This window comes from Eurosta solidaginis, chromosome 3, assembly GCF_040869045.1.
Source record: "Eurosta solidaginis isolate ZX-2024a chromosome 3, ASM4086904v1, whole genome shotgun sequence".
NCBI classification, from domain to species: Eukaryota; Metazoa; Arthropoda; class Insecta; order Diptera; family Tephritidae; genus Eurosta; species Eurosta solidaginis.
Genome location: NC_090321.1, coordinates 190,525,583 through 190,543,668, shown reverse-complemented (window position 1 = coordinate 190,543,668; position 18,086 = coordinate 190,525,583). Strand labels below are relative to the sequence as shown.

The window sequence follows — 18,086 nt, the reverse complement described above, 5'->3', positions numbered from 1 at the left end:
TTTAACCACAGCCGCTAGATGGGTCTCCTAAGCATTATCTAAGCGAAGATAGGCGTTTTTTAACACGCGCAAACGAAACGTATACGCGCGTGTTAAAAAACACGGCTATTGACTGCTAAGAGACAAACTATAAATACACCTCTGAAATTGCTGCGCATAAATTTTGTCCTACTAAATTTCAATACGCATTATACTCAGATGTAACTGAAATATGTGTCTTTGTTTCACCCTGTACACTAATTCTATGTATTATATGTGTGTCCACAATTCATCGCAACTGATTCAGCTATATGTTATACCCTATGGCCATCAGAGCGTTGCGTCTCCGCTTTTCGCTACACCCTGTTGCTGTAGCTAGTTGTTTTACCACAGCCGCTAGATGGGTCTCCTAAGCATTATCTAAGCGAAGATAGGCGTTTTTTAACACGCGCAAACGAAACGTATACGCGCGTGTTAAAAAACACGGCTAATATTAAAAAATTCATATCTCGAGAACAACGAATTTTGGCTAATAGGCATTTAGCCAAGTTAAAACATGAACTGTTCACTCAATATAGAAAAAGTTTTAACAAAAAACAATTACATTTTTTACATATTAATTTTTGAAAAAAGTCACAAATTTTTATAAATACTAAAAAAAAATATATTTTTTTAAACTATATGCTATTGTTTATAAATTTATATAAAAGTTAATATAATAACGAACATTTCAAAGAAAAAATCTGGAGATTCGATTCGTTTTGGACAAAGTTATTGACAGTTGAAAAAATAGGTGAATAAAATATCGATTGCGTTTTATGGAATTCAATTGCGGATAAATCCGAAAAAAAAATTTTCTGAGGCAAAAAAAAAAACACGTGCCTCATTATTTTGACCAAATAACAACATATTAAAATTTCATCAAAATCAAAAATCATGTCCTGTGCGGACCGGGTGTCTTGAAATGGAATGAGCCCATGATAAGTTAAAATATATATATATATCTTCGATTACTATCTCTGTTTATAATGTAGGACGGGCATTTTATTTTAAAACGATTTCATGTTTCTTTGTTGCTGTTTCCACTTCTTGTAAAATAGTCGGACGGATTTTGGTTTCCAGACGTCCCGCAATATAGCGATCAATGATTCCATTGCGGATACCAACACAATACTGATGCAGTATATGACACCGCTGGAGCACTAACCGGTTTATCGATATACAAAAAACCAGTACTCGGTCTCAAATAAAATAATTAAAAAAAATTTAAGTTAAACGGTTTTATTGAAAACAATACTTACATGAAGTAATAATAATACTAAAAGCTAGAAAATAATTAGGTAGGTCCTAGGTACTAGTCATCACACTCCTCATCAATTTAGGGCGTTGATCAGACAATTAAATAAAAGCGTTAAGCGCGTGAAATTTCTAAAAATGTGAGGCGTAGCATAACCTTATTAAGGTTCATTTGATCTTATATATGACTATCAATAGATATAAATAAATAAATAAATAATATTCATATATGTATTATGTGTTCCAAATATGAACCAAATCGGACCACAAATAAGATTTTTTGAAATATTTCGATCCATGCGCCACCTATCGGAGTTTATTTTTCATGTTATTGCATTGTCATCGGGTTCTGAATTTATATTCCAAGTTTCAAGCTTGTAGCTTATCGGGAAGTTACTTAAATTTCAATTACAAAATTCGTGCCAGCCAGCCTTTCAAGTCAAGCTAAATAAAACCGTTTAAAAAACAGATCAAGCATAATTTATTCGGTAGCCTGACCCCAGTAGCGGTCAACGCACTAGTGTCTTGAGCATGAGGAAGAAACGAGGAGTATATTTAATTCATTCCCAAACTAACCACTGGATATCCACCAAATAATTGGTGAATGATTGCACGATACCTAGGTGAACTTTATTTTATTCGGTAGCGATCTGGTAACTGATGTTTTTTTGGCATAGACCTAACGAAAAACTATGAGCCAATATAATTCTACTTAAAGCTGGAGTCATTGGTGCCGTTTGTCGTATCGCTGTAGTCGTATCCCTAACGTAATCAGCTGTTTATCGTTACGACGGTAAACCAAAACCCAATTGGTTGGCTACGATACGGTTACGACCTTAGCGGCACCAATAATCGATTGCATTGATTCTCATAAGGTTGGTCGAATCAGCTGTTAAAAGGTTACCGATACGGTTACCGATAAAGCACCAATGTCTCCAGCTTAAGTATTAGTAATGATGAGTTATTTTGCGTACTTATGGTAGGCGATTTTCTCGCAAATGAGATGGATGCAGGTGTTCACTTGCATTGTTCCGGTGCCTTTCATTCAATTGTTTATTGCCTTTACTGTGGAGGTGTTTGTATTGGTGTCTAAAGAACAGAAGTCGGCAGCTAGTGAAATAATTATTCGCGCTCACTTGGCATACCTACTTACAGGCCAACCTAATAAAACCGCACTGCGTTTTTTTATCGCACGCAAACAACCGGCGTTTTTTGCCTTAACCCAAATAAGCATGCGTGCGTGCGTAACTGAGCTGTCATGTCTGTCAAATTTGTTTGTAAAAATATTGACAAGTTCAAATTTAATACGTTTGATTAACAATTTAACAAAGAAAATAAAAGGAGATAATGGAAATTTTAAGTGACACGGAAGACCTTATTTTATTACGGGAAATGTATCAAAGGCAGCATGGACGCAGATGTAGACGCCAATTAATTAAAACTCGGGATGAATTTGGATTCCAAGCGACTGGCTATGATATTCTGAAGCGCAAGGTCCAGACCTCTTTTATAAGTCCGTGAGGATGTCTTGCGACCTATTCGAAACATTTTTAAGACTGTTGGAACCATATTTACTAAAGGAATCTCGTAGGCCTGCAATAGATCCAGAGCAGCGTCTTTTTGCTACGCTTTTGTAAGCATATACAAAAATATATTTGGGAATTCGGTAACGTTTTACAAGACGGTGCACCACCTAATTTTTATCGAAAATTATCAAAGGTGGTATCAAAAGGTGCGTCTCGACCTCCGTTTTCAGAATCCGGAAGCGGAAATTAAAATTTTTATTTCTGTCAAAAGATATAAGCAAAAAATCGGTTCTAGTTTTCATGTGGTTGTCGTTTTTTCGTCAGATTTGTTGTACACACTTACACACTAATGCAGAAAGGTGTTCTGCGTGCATTTAGTTTTGATCCCCAAAAGGGTGCCAGACCCACCCAGGGTAATTTTTATAAGCGCGGCCGAAGGCCGCCAACGCAGAAAGGTGTTCTATGCAAAAAAAACTATGGATCAGGTCCCATATTTCGGACCCGCTCTGGGTAATTTTACGGTTTTTTGTGAATAACTTTCGACAGAAAGATTTCCGTTTTCGGATTCTTAAAACGGAGGTCGAGACGTGTCTTTTGATACCACCTTTAGTAACTAACAACCGTTATTTTAAATACTAATGAAATAAAAATTTGAGAATAAATAAATAATATTTTTATTTACTAAAATTCAAAATGTGTACTTATTGTATCTATGTTTATATGTATATATTTTAAGGTTTTACAAACAAATGGCACATCTTTGTTATGTATTTTGTACTTTACGGATATATAGACCCGGTAAAATAATAGCAGTGGTACTTTTTATCATATTTCGTCAATTTATTTCTCTTTTTTATTTTTGATAATTTATGAAAAAACTTTTGTAAATTTTGTAGCAGAAACTATGCAAACCAATCTCAAAAACAGTTCCAAAAAAATTCTAAAGCTCGAGAAATTTCTACGAATATTTCGAAGTTTTCGATTTAGAGCTTTCAGATGTTTGTTGAGTATGCAGCTCTTTAGCCAATTCAATTTTATTTTAATGAAAATTAGGTTTTAAGACGATCGTTTTCTTTCATATAATGAATGATGATATAGAAGAAAATGAGCAACACCATCGACAACAAAATTCTCAAAACTAAACGTTGGCCAATATCGTTTTGAAACTTGCACTTATTTAAAGTAAAATTGAATTGGCTAAAAAGCTGCATACTCAACAAACATCTGAAAGCTCTAAATCCAAAACTTCGAAATATTCGTAGAATTTTTTCGAGCTTTAGAATTTTTTTGGAACTGTTTTTGAGATTGGTTTGCATAGTTTCTGCGACAAAATTCACAAAATTTTTTTCATAAATTATCAAAAATAAAAAAGAGAAATAAATTGACGAAATATGATAAAAAGTACCACTGCTATTATTTTACCGGCGAACAGAAAATAGAATATTAGTCGAAATTTTTATCACTGAATTGTTTTGAGTATGTGATTTTGTAGCCCAATAAATTTTAAGCAACCAACAAAAAATTGTTCACATTTTATGGGCGAAAATCTGAAATACCCTCGAAAAAACTGTCAAAAATCATGGCGAATTATGAGAGATCTATAATTTGTACTTTGTTGTACTAAAATTTATTGGGCTACAAAACCACATACTCAAATCAATTCAGTGATAAAAATTGCCACTGCTATTTTTCTTTTCTCAGGTGTATGAATCAGTCGAGAATGATAACTTTTATATTAATTTATAAATTATAATGTTTCAATTTGTTTGAAACAAGTGCTAAGATGTCTGCTTGCAACTCGTCCTTTTGCGCTTGAGACAGTCTTGCAAGTTTAGATTTAAGCAAGGAGAAAAATATTTCGTCTTCTTGCGTATTAGCCGCAGAGTACCTTTCTCGCATCTTTATCAAAACGTCTTCAAAAAGGTCATCCACCTTTTTCTTCTTCGGCGGCTCACGAGGTGAAGGGCGTTTGTCTGGTGGCTTAGGAGAATCTACATTGGTAACTGGACTGGAAGTAGAAAAAAAGATTTAATAAAAGTTTATTATAGGCGTTCAAAGTATATAGCAATTTAAATTTTTGTAAATGCTCCCAAATAAGCCTCAAAATTGGAAATTTTTTTTTGAATGAAAGATTTTCGTGATTGTTACGATATCCGACGGATGCTTTGCGGAGGGATTGCGGATCGATCCGCGACAAAACAAAAAACTCAATGATATTTAAAACTGCCCTGGGTTTCGTTATGAAATATTTCATTGAATCACAAAGACAAACGTCTGGACATCGAAACTTTCACTTAAATGCTAGAGTACTTTACGTCTGCGATAGACAGCTAAAACACATCCATAAATCTCGGTATCAACAATTCAAAAACGGTGATAAACATTTCATAGGCACAATTATTCCTTTTGATTTTACGCTACCGACATTTTTGAAGGTGTTTTAGCAGTCGATATACTAGTGGAAACATTAGCGACACTCAGGCACAAATATTTACTTTAATATAAAAAATTTTGGTAATTCCTTACAAAAGCATGACACTGCTAATACGCGTCCAAAAATAGTGATGTCAAACGACGCGTCTTGACATCAGTATTAATAATCCGAAGGCGGAAATAAAAATTTTAATTCGTTCAAAAGATATTAACGAAAAACCGAAAAAATACCTGTGGGTACCTCCGAAAACGGGGGTGGCATCCGTAGTATTTTTGCGCAGAACACCTTTCTGCATTGGCGGCCTTCGGCCGCGCTTATAAAAAATTACCCTGGATGGGTCCAACACCGGTTTGGATACCAAAACTATAACCGCGCAAAACAATTTTTTTTGTGGGTACGAAATTACAACAATCACATGAAAATCTCTAACTTCAACTGCAAATATCTCCGGACACAGATACAATTTTTATTTTCCGCATTCGGATTATTGTTGTTGAGGTCAATACGCGCCTTTTGACACATCTTTCGATATTTTTGGACGCGTATTAACAGTGTCATGCTGTCGTAAAGAATTACCAAAATTTCCTTACCTTCCCTCCTCTGCAGATTTTTCAATAAACTGCATTGTGCTGAACAGCTTCCACTGCTTTCTAAAGCTGGTGCCAGCACCCGACCGCCCTGCATCCTCGGATTTCTCCTTCCTATATCGATCGCACAAAGAACGCCAGCGTGTTTTGCAGTTATAGGCTGAAAAACAATAAAATAATTATTAAAATACAAAAATAAACCACCGCCAGCATTTACTTACCATTGCTGTTGATTGCTTCTGCAACTGCTTCCCATGCTGCATCCTTTGCAGCTTTATTTTTATAAAGCGCCGAGGATTTGTTGTACAAACAAACGTGCGCTTGCACGGCAGTAATAAACTGCTCATTACAAATCTGAAATAAATCCAAAAAGGTTATAATTTAATAAAAATATATAATTTTTTACGAAAATGAATTCTTACCTCCATTTTAGCACGAAACAAAATTACAATTTGTAAATAAAAACTAAACGTCAGCTGGCAGTAAACGCCAAATCTAAATGTCACGCAAAACAAAAATTGGAAATCGAGTTAGGTTTTCACGCAGAAAATTCAATTTGGGTTGCTCTCATACAAGTTGTATGTGCATGAGACATTTTTGACAGAAAATGACTTGCGTGCGTTTATATTAGGTTAGCCTGTTATTCTCTTTCGGTTAGTAGTCGTTGAACAAGCAGAGCTTCAGCAACGAAAGGGGCTACTGTTTATTTGCGGAATGTAGAATGTTTTTATTGTTTAATGTTAGCAATATATTTTGTTAAAATATTTTTGATAGATTCAAGCAATAAAATATATGAGTGCCCAAGCCTTGCCACTTTGCCCGTTTATCAACGACTATAACACTACCACTACAAAGATTTTACCTTTACCAGCAAAGTTTAAATATTCGCGATTACTGGTATAGAATGAATGTTGCCGTATGGGCATCACTCAATGTTTTTACAGCAACAAAGAAATGGGGCTCACCATATATGTAATCGCGGAGAATTAAAAAAAAAATGGTCTCCAATTAATATATTCAGTTTACCATGATTATTCATTTATCTGTAATATAAATACTAAGTATAAACCAATAAACAGGTAACCTGATAAAAGTTTAATGATTGAAAATTCTTAATTTCTTAAAAAAAAATTGAATTTTGTAGTAGAGCGCTTATTTCGAACTAAATAAATTTTTCAACAGGGCGTAAAGGGGGTGTATTCTGCTGAAGTATTACACAATTTGGTAGAAGAAGAAATGATCATTGAGAGTACTACCATACCACTTGAAACTACAGAGTGAGCATTGAGTTATATAGGATGACTGTCATCGGATACGCTTAGTTTTACTTACCGGCCTTTATTGACTTTTGTAGGATACGAAGAATTTTCATTGGAAAATCCAAGAACCTGACGCGATTTGAGAAGATAGAGAAAAACTTTGATATGAACTTCTCATGGTTGTTTGTATGTTTCAAATCATGGCGTTGGGAACATAATTATATGATACAACCTGATACACACTTCAAACGCAGTGTACTATTTTCCTTTGTGATCATCATCTTAACAATTTCTATGCAAGCAATAAATGCAAGGTAAGTGCAACATTCTTTTATGCTACATACATCTATAGCACTGATGGGCACATATTTATATACATTTATAAAATAGAACAGTACGATTTTGACATTAGTCCTTCGAATTACAAAGACAAAGTAAAAGGAATTTTTATTTTTATCTGTGTGTATGTCCCTCTGCTGCCACCTTGTATGGTTGCGCCATGTGAGGAGTAATATAATACCTACATTGGGTTGGGTCGATTTGTATGCACGCAATTTAACCGATATCGCGCCATTGATTTTTCGATAGGATTTGGGCTCAGGAAAAAAGTTCCACTACGCATACCAAAAAAAATAATTTTCGAGCCTGCGAAAAAAAGTCGATTTTTCGAACAAAATTCTTCTAAATCTCCATAAAAGCAAATTTTTTTTTTTTCAAAAAACTACATTTACCAATTTTGCATTTGCCAATTGACACGAAAAAAATACATAAAAAATGATTTGGAGCCTTGAAAATGAAAAGAATGCATAAAAAATCGATGAAATGTCGCAAGCTCGAAAATAATTTTTTTGGGTATGCGTAGGGGAACTTTTTTTCCTGAGCCCAAATCCTATCGAAAAATCGATGACTCGATATCGGTTAATAAATCAACCTAGTATAACCTACATGCCTACAATTTTAGACTAAACATGTAGCTTGGAAACAAAAACTCCCCTACAAGTACACAAGAACAAATGTTCAGCGATTTAACAACCTATAAGCTTAGACGCTCAACGTCGACTTGCATATTGTTCGAGGAAGCGATATTTATTTTGGTTTAAACTAGATTTTGTAATTTTTGTGTGCACCTGTATGTGGGAAAGCTCAAACAGTTTTGACACGCGTATAATAATTTGCTCATCACCGATCTAGGGGTATTCAATTTGAATTTTAAAAACTAACCTTTCATATTTTCAGGCAAAACACCAGATTTTGGGTCTTTGCTGTGTTCGGCATCACGGCGTTATCGTTCCTCTTAGTAGTGGTCTGGTACAGAAGAATTTGGGATTTTCATAATACAAAGTGGTACCAAAAAAAGCCTAGAAATAAAGTTAGCCGCTGGTTCTTTATGCACTCAGACTTTGCAGAATGCAGCTTATATTTTCGTATTTTCATATACTTTACAATAATAGTCCTGCATTTAAGTTACACTCTATCACAATTGGTAAGATATTTCGTTTTTTAGTTAGCCTGATATTTTCTAAAATTAAGCGTCAGCTTACAAAAATCCAATTTCGTTTTAATAATTTGAAAATATATCTGATAAGCCTTCTTTTAGCTAGATTGCCAACGTTTCAAAGTAGAAAATGAGCAAATAGAAATAATTTTATTAGATGACAGTATAAGCAATAACTTGTGTTTTAACCCTTGGGTATGTTGTACTGCTTTCGAAATATATAACTATGGCACAGTTTTTCCGTATGAGTTAAAACTACGATTGAAGTTAACCCTCCGATCAGCGGTGAATAAATTCAACACATCTTAGCGTTGTCGTCCGGCCAGACGAAATTTGTCACTTTAAACTTTATCCACAAATTTTTAAATTTTGAAGAAAACTCGTCGCACACTGTGATTACCCAGAAATAAGTTAGAATTTTTATTGATAAATTTGAAATGAATACGAACTATGAGGTCTTATAGGCTTAAAAATGTGTTCGTCTAGTCAGACGACAACGCTAAAATGTTACATAATCAACTTTGGTACAAAAAAAGATAAAATAAAAATAAACAAATATCGATTTCCGAATTATTATAAATACCGCCTCTAAACTTAAAAACTCACTAAAGCTTTTCATGATCGGGTGGGTAAGAGTAAAGTTATTAAAGAAAATAAAGCCTTCTCGTCTGGCCAGACGCCACAATCTATCGGAGGGTTTACTAAACTTTAGCCTTGTTGCCGTTAATAAATAAATTCATTGTTTAACTCAGTATAAACGGCCAAAGTGGCAGGGTTAAACGCTTCTCTATTTTAACTGTAGTTTGATCTCGCACTGAAAAACCGCGCCTAAACATAAAATGAATTAACTTTTACTTAATTTTCAGGCTGTTACGCAATGCGTTTTATTTAACATGATCATCATATTTTTATTTTCCCGCATTATATATCTTTTGAAGTTAATCATTGGTCTTACCGTTGTCATATGTTATCTAATTATTATATTAGTTACACACGATTTTATCTACGAACGTAGCCCCACCTGCAACAATAAATTGTATCCGGAATATGCACATGTTTTTGTTGTTTGTGTTACACTAATAGTACTTAATATGTTAGCTCGTCAATTGGAGTTCATAAACCGAGTTGGTTATTAGTGAGTATTGATCAAAACAAAATTTGATTAAAATTTAAAATAAGTACGCAGTACCTTTGTTTCTATTAAAACTAGAAAAGCCTAATCCAAAAAATTTGTTTGGAGTCCGCTGGTATGTTTACGACCGACTTTGTCTCGATCAGAGAAGTGTTCTGTCTTGAACTTGTTGGTGCCATCGAAGACTAAAAGGCGTCATTATTTGCGTGGAAAACTAACAGTACCCTTTTTGCATGAAAAACTAACACATTAGAATTATTTTCGTGGAAGACTCATCCTTCCTAAACCAGACTAAGCGCAATGAACTAATATCCATCACCTTACACGATTGAGTGCTATTGGATGCGAAGAAATGCGCGAGCGGTTTCTGATGACCATATGTAATGTATTCATTGGTCGATATAACTTGATAGCAGGCCAAAAGTCGAATACATAAGCATAAACACAGCGCGCCTCCTATTACCATTACCGCCAAAGAGGTCAAAGAAGGCATACAATTTGAAAACCATTTAAAACAGTAGTCTCAGCAAGGATTGCTAAGCAGATGCCTAAACACCTTGGTTGATTAAAATATCTGGCGATCGTCGTCAACTGGTCTCTGTTCACTTTGCTCCTCCATAAAAAATGTAAATTGCAAGGGTAGTGCCGCTACTAAACTAAACAACTTCACCCGATATCTCTCCTATCGCCAGTTGCCGAGATACTGAGGCCGCCCTGCCCCTTTATTTGACCGAAAACTTGCGACTTACCTATCAAGAGCATAGATTTCGAAAATTACATGGCACAACCACCGTGCTAAACGCTACCATAAAGCAGTACTAGTAGCGCAAGACGTATCAAAAACTTTTGACCCAGTCAATCACAGCATGCTACTTAAGCCTTGGAAGGATCCACCCTTGTTTCTAGCCTAGAGGTGGACTGCAAATTATTTGTGTGGTTGGCGGTCATTGGTGCAGTTCAGGAAGTAACACATTACTATAATGTGTTGTCTTATCCCAATATGTTTTACTTTTTTATATCAAATTTCCCTTCCCTACCAGAAGGAGTTACCATTGTATCCTACGCTGATGACTGCATGCTAATGGAAACAGGTCCCGGCTCATCCATTGATACGTTACGCTGTAACGACTATCTCCCTTGTCGACAGTTTTTTAACCTCACTGACATTATCAGGTCACCTTTCCCACTCAGTATTTGGGTGATTAAATTTTGAATTTCCCCACATATCAATACAATTTGATTACTCTTTTTGACTAATGAAATGATCAAATATGAATACCTTTGATGATCAAAAACTGAAAATTTTTTTCGATCACTTTTTGGAATCATTTTTGAAGTCCTTTGATGATTAAATTTTAATATTTCATAAAAAGCAACAAAAAGAATAATCAAATATGCTTACCTTTCGATGAACAAAAACAGAAAATAATTTTTCAATTCCATTTTGGAATCATATTTTAATCAAATGAGTTTACTTTAGGTGATCAAAAATTTATAACCATTTTTAATTCAGCTTTCTGAATCTTTTATGAATATATTTGTTGACTGAATAATTAATTTTATACTTGTTAAAATTTCACTTTTCATAACAAATTTTATTTTTTTTACATACACATATCTTTTCAATCATGAAGCTAAGAAAAAATTTATAGCATTGTGGATAAAACAAGTGTGATATCTTATTCGTCAACTGCCTGACATGATGTTCAAGATGGCTACTTTTTGGCTTTTTGGCAGCGTTTTGACAGGATGTTCAATATGGCGGCGCATATCAGCGGGTGATAGAAAGAGATACAGGATGAGAGCACGATAGTCACTTTGAAAATCAGGTGATCCATTCTATTTGTAATTTTGACGTTTATGCAGAAGTTATCACACTTGTTTTATCCACAATGATATATAAAGATTTTATTATTTATACAAAAGATATTCTTCAAGACAAAAAATAATGTATCTAAATGCTGCTCGTGACCGAAGATTTCCCCAACAATTTCTCTACCTTCGGCTTCCCAGAAAGTACATAATGGTTGGACAATACAAAGGTTGTGTGTTATTTGAACCCCAGGTAAGTGAAACTATCTTGACATACCTGAATACGGCTTCACCATCCCGTATCGTATCCGTATTTTAAGATGTAGACGATAATGGCTGATATTGGATGTTGTAGTCGCAGGTGTATATCGGACGAGTTTGTTTGCTACGCGCCAACGGAACCCGATGCTGACGACGCAAAGGAAGAGTTCTATGATTTGCTTGACTCTACTGATAATTCTGCCCCAAAAGGGGACATAGTCATTGCCCTAAGAGACTTTAATGTCAAGGTGGACACGAATAACGCCAATTTCGAAAGAATAGTGGGTAAGCACGCTCTAGCATCAAACAGAAACAATAACGGTGACCGTCTACTCGAGCTCTGCGCAAATCATAATCTTTTCATAGGTGGCACGAAATTTAAGCATCGCAACATACACAAATATACATGGCAGTCTCCCGACGGCCATACCCGCAACCAAATTGACCATCTATTGATTAGCAGACGATTTCACAACTCCCTCATCGATGTGCGCACACGCAGAGGTGCAGACGTATACAGCGACCACAATCTGGTTGTCGGCGAACTCCGCCTCCGCCCAGAAGGCATTAGAAAACAAGGAGCTCGTAAAAAATTCTTTAATATTGAGAAGCTAAAAAGCCCGGATATTGCTCAACAATAACAGCAAGAGCTAAACAACTCTCTCCCTGAAAATGAGACTTTGACTATGAAGCAAATCGCAACTGCATCCTGCCAAGCTGCAGAAAAGACTGTCGGCAAAAAAGAATGCAAGAGAAAGCCTTGTATTAGCGACAGTACCTGGCAGCTGATAGGAGAACGCAAACAACTGAAAGCTCAAGTCAACATCTCATCGGTTCCTGAGCGCGTATCCTGCAAACCTATAATGCGGCCCATCGACAAGTCAGAAATGCAGTAAGGAGAGATAAACGAAACTTTGCCGAAAGCGTAGAAAACGAAGCAGAAATAGCAGCAAACAGCAATAACCTACGCGGCGTGTACACTGCCATTAAGAAGCTAACAAACTCAAAGCCCAACGTGCCCCCATCAAAGCAGAAAATGGCACCATTTTAACCTCAGATGAAGACCAACTGATCCGATGGGAGGAGTTTTTTAAGGACAACGCCCCCGGCGAAGAAGTGGCGTCAAACTCACGAATAATGCAGAGAAGAAACCCCAAAAGAAATATTCCAACAGATTCGCCGTCATACGAAGAGATTCTAGAGGCGATAACCAAATTGAAAAATAATAAATCTCCCGGTCCCGATGACCTTCCAGCAGAACTTCTCAAGTATGGTGCAGACGTCACTGCCCGTGCCCTACATCCTATTATACAGTCAGCGTGGACAAGATCCACAATTCCTGGTGAATGGAAACAAGGGGTTATAATCACTATCCCAAAAAAAGGCGATCTCAGCCAATGCAAAAACTGGCGCGGCATTACATTGCTTAACTCAATCCATAAGGTTCTAGCATTCATCATACCGGCAAGAATATCGCCCACGCTCAACGCACAATTGCGTAAAGAACAGAACGGCTTTATACCAAATCGATCTTCCGTGGACCACATCAATATCCTACGAATAATCATAGAACAGTCTAATGAATGGAGATCTCCACTATATCTTCTCTTCGTTGACTTTGAGCGTGCCTTTGACACAATCTTCCGTGACGCGATATGGAGTGCGCTACAAAACTGCGGGGTCCCAGGGAAAGTCATCGACATGATTAAGGCCCTCTACAAAGATACAATGATCAGTGTACGCTTCAAAAGAAAAAACAGAAACAAATTTAGCATAAACAAAGGCGTACGACAAGGGTGCGTCCTATCACCGCTGCTTTTCATAGTAGTGCTGGACGATATCCTGAAGCGCACAAACGCAGAAGCCCCAGATGGGTTACAATGGAGGCTGAATCAGAAACTAAGTGATTTAGACTACGCTGATGATATCGTCTTCACTACTCACACACTAGCTGCTGTTGCCGCAAAACTCCAGCGACTCGAAATCAACGCCTGCGCAGTCGGTTTTAAAATTAACTACGCAAAAACTAAGCTAATGAGACTGCAAACAATGAACACATCTCCTCTCCAACTTGTATCAAATGGCAGCACTACCGTCATTGAGGATGTAGAAGAATTCTGCTACCTTGGCAGCCAAATTACTAAAGATGGCGGCGCAGAATCGGATGTATCTGCAAGGATCTGCAAGGCACGAACTGCATTCCACAGGTTAGGCCGAGTATGGCGCTCTCGCATATTATCGATGAAAACAAAACTGAGGATTTTTAACACGAGCGTGAAATCAGTTCTGTTATACGGGTCCGAAACCTGGCTTGTCTCTGACTGCATTAACCGACGACTGCAAACGTTTATAAACAAGTGTCTAAGAATAGTCTGCCGTATCTTCAGGCCAAGAACAATAAGCAACGCCGATCTACTGTTACTCACGAACAACCCCCCAATCTACACTGAAATTAAAAAACGTAAGTGGAGTTGGATCGGTCACACTCTCCGCAGAGAAGATGACAACGTTGCCAAAATGGCCTTCCAATGGAACCCACAAGGAAGCCGGCGCAGGGGCGCCCTCGACAAACTTGGATGCATACGATTCTCAATGAGAGCTCTTCCACCGCCACCTGGAATGAAATAAGACGTTTAGCGACTGATAGAAGTCGCTGGAGAGCGTTCGTCTCCTCCCTATGCTCTGACTAGGAGCGATAAGTTGTGCTTCTGGATGTCTATGGTATTAGTTTTAACTTTTGCGATTGTCAACTAGATGTTCAATTCTATCTAGGAATACAACTAACTAACTTGTTTGCGAGTTACCTGTGGTTCGAATAGCTCACTTCCGCATGCTTTCTTCCCCTGATGAAATAAGATTATTATGTATTTTGAATGAGATATGAAGAATAAATGCATGATAATCGCATTCAAAAATGATTCAAAAATCTCAACCGAAACGATTGAAATATGTTCACGAATATGATCAGAAAATGACTGTGAAAAGCGGTCAAATATTACTCTAAAACAATTAAAGCTCAATTTTACAATGATATCAAATATGAATAAATAGCGTTCCGAAATAGGGATCATAAATGGTTATTCAAGAATAATCACATTTAAGGTACATTTTTCTCCCGACTATACATTAATTTTCGAACAGAAAATGCTTTTAAATTTGAACGTTTCTAATCATCTTGATCAAAATTTTCAAAAAATGCTGGCTGGGTTATTTATAACGTAGGCAAGGAAAGTATTGACCGTATTGAACATCCGATGGTTGGCACTCTGCTGCCTATACATAAAAATAATAGGTGTGACGTTTGATCAGGACCTATATTTTGACGAGCATGCATCCGTAATTGTACCTTAACTTCAGAGAGTAACAAAATCCTCAAGTCTCTTGCTGGCATCACTTGGGCAAAAATAAACAGACATCCATAAATACTTTTGAAACAATTGGCCGAACATTTGTATGCTTCCCGTTCCCAGTATGGTCGCCAAGCCTAAAAGAAAACACTGAAGGAAACGGCAGGCTTTCAAAGCAGCGTGCTCATAACTGCCATGGGATTTCTTATGCCTCCAGAATATCATGTACACATTGAAGCGAGAATACTCGCCATAAAGGAGAGAAATCAAATACTGAACAAACAACTTCTGTCGAATACCTAGAAACCTGTCCATCCCAACAGATATCTTATTGAAGAGGGGCCACTTCCCAGGAACTTGAAAAGTAATCTCCGTAAAATAAATAAATAAATGAAAGGCGCGATAACGTCCCAATAAATTTTGGGCCGAGCTTCCCCTCCAATTGGCGGGACTTACTGCGTCTACAAGGCAGATGAGTTTTCACTAAGAAACTTTTCATGGCAGAAATAAACGCGGAGTGCTTGGCAAAAACTGCCGAGAGGCGACCCCGTTTAGAAAAATTTTCTTCAAATTGAAAAACACGTTTCTAAAATTCTGATATTGCTTTGCCCGGGGCGTGAACCCAGTATATTAGGTGTAGTAGGTGCGTAAGCACTTTGAAGAAAATTCGCCCTTGGGGGATTCAGCCGTATGAAGAAAATGAGAAAGAAAGGGCCCACAGAGGAATTCATAAGAACTCGTAGGACTACCATGGCAGAAATTACACGTTGAAATACGTTCTCAAAGCCAAATTCCCTGAACTCACAGTTGAGGAAAGTCACCTTCCCAGGAAGGCGCACGTCATTCTAATTCAACTTCGACCTAGATGCTGTTATAGGTCAGACTATTGTTTTAACAGAATCACCTCCGACATAACCAATGTACATATGTCCTGCGTGTAACTTGTCCCCACATGACACCAACAATATTTTCAATTGCAATGTGGAAGCAACCCCCCCACACCCTTAATTCTCTGGTCAAACCCTGTTGAAAAAGCAAGTTTTCTAGGAGTCAAGTTAGAGGATATTGATGACAAATAGTGAATGGCTTCACCTATTAGGTGGGGCTAAACACTATTACAACAACATTAAAACCCTAAACAAATTAGCTGAGTTGGCCTACCACTTGAACCAATGAAAAATGTTTTAGTTTTCGACGCAAATTACGAAGTGTGCTATTTTTCCAAGCGAACAATGAAATGTATTACGTTTTCCATGAACATAAATAAGTATATCTCCTTATTTTACAGTTGGAAACGAGAACTGAATAAAAATCAGTATGATGTCAAATTTGTAAATAATACCATTACCAGACTAATCAGCAACATTTTACCGTCACATATAGGTGAGTGGAAATATATTTTGTGCGATTCTTTGATTCATTTCAGAAACATTTATTTTTAAGTACTGACCCCTTTAAAATGTTTCCAGATACGGGTCCGTTTGAGCTGGATCCATAATAATTGATATCTTGGTCATATATATCTTATATTTATAATACAAGTAAAGGTGTCTAAGTTCGGATGTAACCGAGCATTATATACTCAGCGTGAACTTTAATTGTACATTTCATTTCAGATAAATTACTTTTCTATATAACACGTGGCACCGCCCTTTAAAAAAAAAATGTCTCCCCATTTCCTCTTACAATAAAACTTGATAAGTGAAATATCATTGATTTAAAACTATTTTTTGTTAAGTTATAGCTTATTGTTCTAGGTTACGACCCTTTTAACCTTGTTTTATATCTAAGTTGCCGTGGTCTTTAACCGATCCCGCCCATTTTTACTGGAAATATTTTCTGCTATTAGGAAAATATGTGTACACAATTTCATTACGATATGTTAAATTTTCTTCGAGCTATAGCTCCCGAAACATAGAAAATTGCTTAGTCGTAAAAGGGGCGGTGCCACACCCATTTTCAAAAATTTTAGTGTTTTACAATTTAATGTTATAATTCAATTTAGAAAGTAAAATTTCATTAATACAAAGCTCTTTTTCGCTAAAATATAGCTTATTATTTTCATCTTCGACCCTTTTAGCCATCTTTAGCCGATTTCGTCAATTTTTTTCTAAAAATATTGCCTGCTATAGGGAAAATTTGTGTACCCAATCTTATTACGATCCGATAATTTTTCTTAGAGTTATGGCTCCCGAAACATAGAAAATTGCTTACTCATAAAAGGGGGGTTCCACGCCCATTTTTTAAATTTGAAATTTTTCCTATTTATTGTTATAAATCCATTTGGGAAATGAAATGCCATTGATATAAAGCTCTTTTTTGCAAAGGTGTAGCCTATTTTATTCGTCCACGACCCTTTTAAAAATCTTTTATATAAAAGTGGGCGTGGTCCTTAACCGATTTCGTAAATTTTTCTTCAAAGCATTCCTATAGTAAAGGCAATCTCTGCCGAATTTTGTTACGATAGCTTTAACGATTTTTGATTTATGATTTATAATATTTGTAAAATGGATTTTATCACATGTGGGCGATGCCACGCCCATTTTAAAATTTTTTTCAGGTTTTTATCAAGAGTCTCAATATCAGTCCACACGTAAAATTTCAACATTCTAAGTGTATTATTTACTAAATAATCAAGTTTTTTGTGGTTTCCAAAATGTTATATATATAAAAAGCGGGCGTGGTTATTATCCGATTTCTCTCATTTTCAATATCAATCTATTCTGGGTCCAGGTAAGCTCGTGTACCAAATTTGGTGAAGATATCTCAATATTTACTCAAGTTATCGTGTTAACGGACAGACGGGCGGACGGACAGACGGACGGACGGACGGACATGGATCAATCAAGTTTGTTTTCGATACTGATGATTTTGATATATTGAAGTCTATATCTATCTCGATTCCTTTATACCTGTACAATAGAAAAATTTTTTACAATGATTTTACCGATCCCGCCC

General features: G+C 36.3%; 1 protein-coding gene across 1 annotated transcript in view; it reads left to right on the top strand.

The window, feature by feature from the left end:
- Positions 1–18,086, top strand: part of LOC137246074 (adenylyl cyclase X E-like) — a 61,763-nt gene that overhangs the window by 11,723 nt on the left and 31,954 nt on the right. Inside the window, exons 7-12 of the mRNA XM_067777172.1 lie at positions 7,005–7,099; positions 7,177–7,395; positions 8,318–8,564; positions 8,679–8,771; positions 9,443–9,711; positions 16,417–16,511. Coding sequence (XP_067633273.1) covers positions 7,005–7,099; positions 7,177–7,395; positions 8,318–8,564; positions 8,679–8,771; positions 9,443–9,711; positions 16,417–16,511 — 1,018 coding nt within the window. The remainder of the gene's footprint in view (positions 1–7,004; positions 7,100–7,176; positions 7,396–8,317; positions 8,565–8,678; positions 8,772–9,442; positions 9,712–16,416; positions 16,512–18,086) is intronic.